Below are 5156 nucleotides of genomic sequence, written 5' to 3' on the forward strand. Positions count from 1 at the left end.
TCCGCAGGCCGACGCTCTATCCACTGAGCCAAACCGGTTTCGGCGTTTAGCACCTTTTTAAGTACCTGTTGGCCATTGGATACCTTCTTTGGAAAGGTATCTATTTAGTTCCTCTGCCCATTTTTTAATTGAATAGTTTGGGCCGGGGGTTGCTATTAAGTTGTATGAGTTATTTGTATATTAGTATTTGGATGTTAACCCATTACAAAAGAGGTGATTTGCAAATATTTTCTCTCATTCTGTAGTTGCCTTTTCATTTTGTTGATGGTTTCCTTAGCTGTACAGAAGCTTTTTAGTTTGATATAGTCCCACTTGTTTACTTCTGTTTTTGTTGTCTTTGCTTTGGGTGTCAAATCCAAAAAAAAAAAAATTGTTGCCAAGATCAATGTCAAGGAGGGTATCCCCAATATTTTCTTCTGTGAGTTTATGGTTTCAGGTCTTATATTCAAGTCTTTTATCTATTTTGAGTTGATTTTCATGTTTTGTGTAAGATAGTGATCCAGTTTGTTCTTTTACATGTGACTGTCACATCACCATTTACTAAAGGGACTATTCTTTCCCCAATGTATATTGTTGGAAGTTGAACATACGTGTGTGGGTTTATTTCTGGACCCTCTGCTCTGTTCCATTGATATATATCTTTTTAAAAAAATATATATTTTATTGATTTTTTATAGAGAGAAAGAGAGAGGGATAGAGAGTTAGAAACATCGATGAGAGAGAAACATCGATCAGCTGCCTCCTCCACACCCCCTACTGGGGATGTGACCACAGCCAAGGTACATGCCCTTGACCGGAATCAAACCTGGGACCTTTCAGTCCACAGGCTGACGCTCTATCCACTGAGCCAAACCAGTTAGGGCAATATACATCTTTTTAATGCAAATACCATACTGTCTTGGTTACTATGGCTTGGTAATATAGTTTGAAATCAGGACACAGGATGCCTCCAATTTTGTTCTTCTTTCTCAAGATTACTTTGACAATTTGGAGTCTTTCGTGGTTCCCTACAAATTTTTGAATTATTTGCTCTATTTCTGTGAAAAATGCCATTGGAATTTTGATAAGGATTACATTGAATCTATAGATGGCTTTGGGTAGTTTAGACACTTTAACAATATTAATTCTTTCAAACCATGAGCATAAGATATCTACCTTTTCATTTATTTGTGTCTACTTCAGTTTCTTTTATCAATATCTCAGTGTTTTCGGTGTACACGTCTTTCACCTCTTTGGTTAAATTTTTTTATTCCTAGGTAGTTTGTTCTATTTGTTGTAAATGGGATTGTTTTCTTTCTCATAGTTTATTAGTGCACAGAAATGCAATGGACTTTCCTATGCTGATTTTGCAACTTCACTGAATTTGTTTATTAGTTCTAACAGGTTTTTGGTGGAGTCTTTAGAGTTTTCTATATATGAGAACATGTCATCTGCAAATAGAGACAGTTGCATTTCTTTTCCAATTTGTATGCTTTTTACGTATTTTATTTTTGCCTAATTGCTCTGGCTAGGACTTACCGTGCTGTGTTAATAGGAGTGGTAAGAGTGGGCATCCTTATCCTATTCCTGATCTTGGAGGAAGAACTTTTGACTTTTCCAGATCTACATTGACTTGATATTTTTTCATGGAAGGGAGGACTGCCTCTGGGCTCAGACTCCTGAAATGCACGTGCGGGATGCACATGCTGAGTGCAGACATCACACAGACATTGCATCAAGCGGAGCCTGGGAGAGTCACTGCCCTGCAGGCTCCCTGGCTCGTCCTTCACTTGTCTGTGGTCACGGACATCTTCCTCTCTGGGACTCATCTGTAACGCAGGAATACAAAGTCCTTTCTTTACTGGCTAGGCAAGGTTTTTCAGAAGATAGAATGACATGATGTATGGAAACATGATTATGAAATTGTAAGAGGCTAGATACGTAAAGGGACGTATTAAAGAAATCAGGGGAGATGGTTGTCAGGGACATAGTTCACTTTCCACTCTGCATCTACCTTGTTCCATGTTCGTTTGTGTGCTTTTTTAATATTTTCCTTCATGATCTTTATTTTATTTTTTTAATCCTCACTAAGGATATTTTTCAATATTTTTCCATTGATTTTAGAGAGTGGGAGAAGGAAAGACAGAGAGAAATATCAATGTGAGAGAAACACATCTATTGGTTGCCTCCTGCAGGTCCCCTGACCAGGGCCCAGGCCAGGGAGGAGCCTGCTACCAAGGTACATGCCCTTGACTGGAATTGAACCTGGGACCTTTCAGTCCACAGGCCAATGCTCTATCCACTGAGCCAAACCAGCGAGGGCCATGTTTGTTTCTTTTTCAGTGTCTTTTATTTTTTGGCTCCCATCATCAGAGCACGGCCATTAAGCTGGTGAACCGTGGGGAATGGCTAACCCTCTTCCTTCTTTGCTCTGTGGGACCTCTTCTCCCACGGCGAACAGGTGCAGTTTGCTCGGGACAATGCCAAGTTCTCCCAGGAACTCCTCACTGCATTCTTCTCCCGTGGCAGCCTCAGAGTGTCTCTGCACAGTCTGCAGCTCAGCAAGCTTCCAGCTGGGCAGCGAGATCAGCCTTTGCCTCCACGTGGGGCCACAGCCTGTCCGGTTGCCCCTTATAAGCCCTGTGGCTGCCTCTCTGAGTGTAGGATCCTTGGGGCCTCTGAGTCAGCAACAGAAATACCTCCACTCAACACTCTCTTGCACTGGTTTAGCTGAACTGCCATTTTTAGAACCTATAAAATGTTGATATTTGGCATTTAGTATGGTTTGTAGATCTTGTAAAATTAGGTGAGTTTCATTTTGTGCCCTAATCCATACAAGCAAAGTGCCACTTTCCTGTTCCAGCCTGACCACGTGGTCCCTTTAAGACACAGGGAACGCCGGCTCCACAGGATCGAGAAGAGACAATGTGGGTGAGCCAGGAAAAGGGACGAGCTCTGCAGATTCCCCAGCTGGAAGGGTGGTTATAAGAATATTCAAGGGATTCTCACACCCTCCTGGGATCTGCATCAAGTTCTCAAGGTGACCTTACCTTCCTGGTCCTGACATCGCCTCCTGTAGTTAGCAGGGTCCAGCTTCCCTGCCCCAGCCTCCTCCTCCTCCACCTTCATGACTGTAAAGTAAAAGACGAACACAGCCTCAGTATGTGTGCGACACGAGAAGCTAGACTTTCAAGGAGAAATGGTTAAATCCACACGCATAGTGGGAGACCTTAACGCAGATGAAAAAATTCAGGCAAAAGAATGTACAGTGGGGCCTTGACTTACGAGTGTCCCGACTAACGAGTTTTTTGAGATACCAGCTGTCTCTCCGCCGATTTTTTGCATTGAGTTGACAGAGTAATTTGAGTTAACGAGCTCCTTAACGAGCTCGGTCTCGGAACGAATTAAACTCGTAAGTCAAGGCCCCACTGTATAGACAAATTGAAGAAGCTCAACTATCTCCAACAAAAAGAGAACACACCTGTTTTTTCCATTACCAGTGGAACATTTACAAAGAGAGCATGTTTACTAGGTCACAGAAAAGCCCTGGTACATTTTGAAGAATTAAGAATTCTGAGAATTAAGCAATTTTTTCTGTGTCACAGAGCCAGGCATGGTGGAGCCAAGATTAAAATTGGAATCTCCCTGATTCCTGGATCCAAGGAAGGGAGGGAGGAAGAAGAGGACAGAAAGAAATGAAGACATGAGAGATGGGAGGAAGGGTGGTCTAGATAAGCCTCCCACTTCCGGGTTCCAGGCCCTTCCTAAGGCCTAGCTGAATTCCTGACACTCCCAATGGCCCTATAATACCCCCTTTCCTCTTCAGCTACCTTCAGTTGATTTGAGTTACTCGTATCCAAAGAGTATGCACCAGTACAACCATCCACAGTAAAATGTTACCTAAGGAATTGTGTCAGCAACACACCAGCCCCTGCCATGTAGCAAATGGAAGAACTTGAACCAGCAGTTTTCCCTACACCAGCCCCTCTACTGTCCAACTAGCCACCGGTTATCTTCCATCCATCTTTAGATCATAGATGGTATTGGTGGGAAACATGGCTTCACAGTGAGAGATCAGATCAAATTATCTTCTGTTCTCAGTCGCTTAAGGGCCCCATTCGACTTTACTGCCCCTGCCAGCAGCCTGGAATCATACCTGGGGTCCCTGGGAATCCAAACCCGACTGTAAGGTTAAGGACTGGGTGCCACACACACAAGCAGACACTCAGGGCCCCTGCCCAGGAGCCTCCTCATCCCCTGCAGCAAGGAGATGGAGGTACAGCCAACCTTATGGATGGCCAGCACATTTTGACCATCAAAACCAGGGGTCCTCAAACTTTTTAAACAGGGGGCCAGTTCGGATGGCCAGCACATTTTGACCATCAAAACCCTGGTGACTGAACCACCTGCCATTGAACACTCCCCCCACCCCCATCCACAGGGTACATCGACGTAGTCCAACAAATCCACTTTGTTCCAAATGTTTGCATAGACACCGGAAGCAGAACAAATAGTTCAATTACTAGGGAAGAAGGGCATAATATGTCCTTAGTGAGATAATAAGCCCTCACAATTAGGCGTCGTGTCTCTGGAAGAAAATGAACTAGGTCGTGCCATCCCTGGTGACTGAATCACCTGCCATTGAACACTCCCCTCACCCCCATCCACAAGGTACATCAACGTAGTCCAAGAAATCCACTTTGTTCCAGATGTTTGGGTAGACACCGGAAGCAGAACAAATAGTTCAATTACTATGGAAGAAGGGCATAATATGACCTTATTGAGATAATAAGCCCTCACGATTAGGTGTCGTGTCTCTGGAAGAAAATGAACTAGGTCGTGCCATGTTCATCAGCCTTTTGAGAGCTTTTTCTCCCATCCTATCTTTTAAGCCATTTGACCTTATTATATCTAAGAAAATGGGACTAGCCCAGCAATGCACCCAGTGAGCCCCTCTGAGAGCCCAAAGTAGTCCATTAAAGGGCTCATCTGGGATTATTTTATAAACTGAATTGACAAGAATGACATAGGGCAGTGGTTCTCAACCTGTGAATCGCGACCCCTTTGGTGGTCGAACGACCCTTTCATAGGGGTCGCCTAAATACATCCTGCATATCAGATATTTACATTATTATTTTTAAAATATATTTTATTGATTTTTTACAGAGAGGAAGGGA

The 5156-nt window shown here is 43.4% G+C and overlaps 1 protein-coding gene across 1 annotated transcript in view; it reads right to left on the reverse strand.

Moving 5' to 3' along the window:
- The window catches only part of SLC4A5 (solute carrier family 4 (sodium bicarbonate cotransporter), member 5), an 89395-nt gene that overhangs the window by 70452 nt on the left and 13787 nt on the right, over positions 1-5156 (reverse strand). Inside the window, exon 3 of the mRNA XM_005869430.2 lies at positions 3030-3110. Coding sequence (XP_005869492.1) covers positions 3030-3108 — 79 coding nt within the window. The 5' untranslated portion in view covers positions 3109-3110. The remainder of the gene's footprint in view (positions 1-3029; positions 3111-5156) is intronic.

This window comes from Myotis brandtii, unplaced genomic scaffold (genome assembly GCF_000412655.1).
Source record: "Myotis brandtii unplaced genomic scaffold, ASM41265v1 scaffold294, whole genome shotgun sequence".
Lineage (NCBI taxonomy): Eukaryota > Metazoa > Chordata > Mammalia > Chiroptera > Vespertilionidae > Myotis > Myotis brandtii.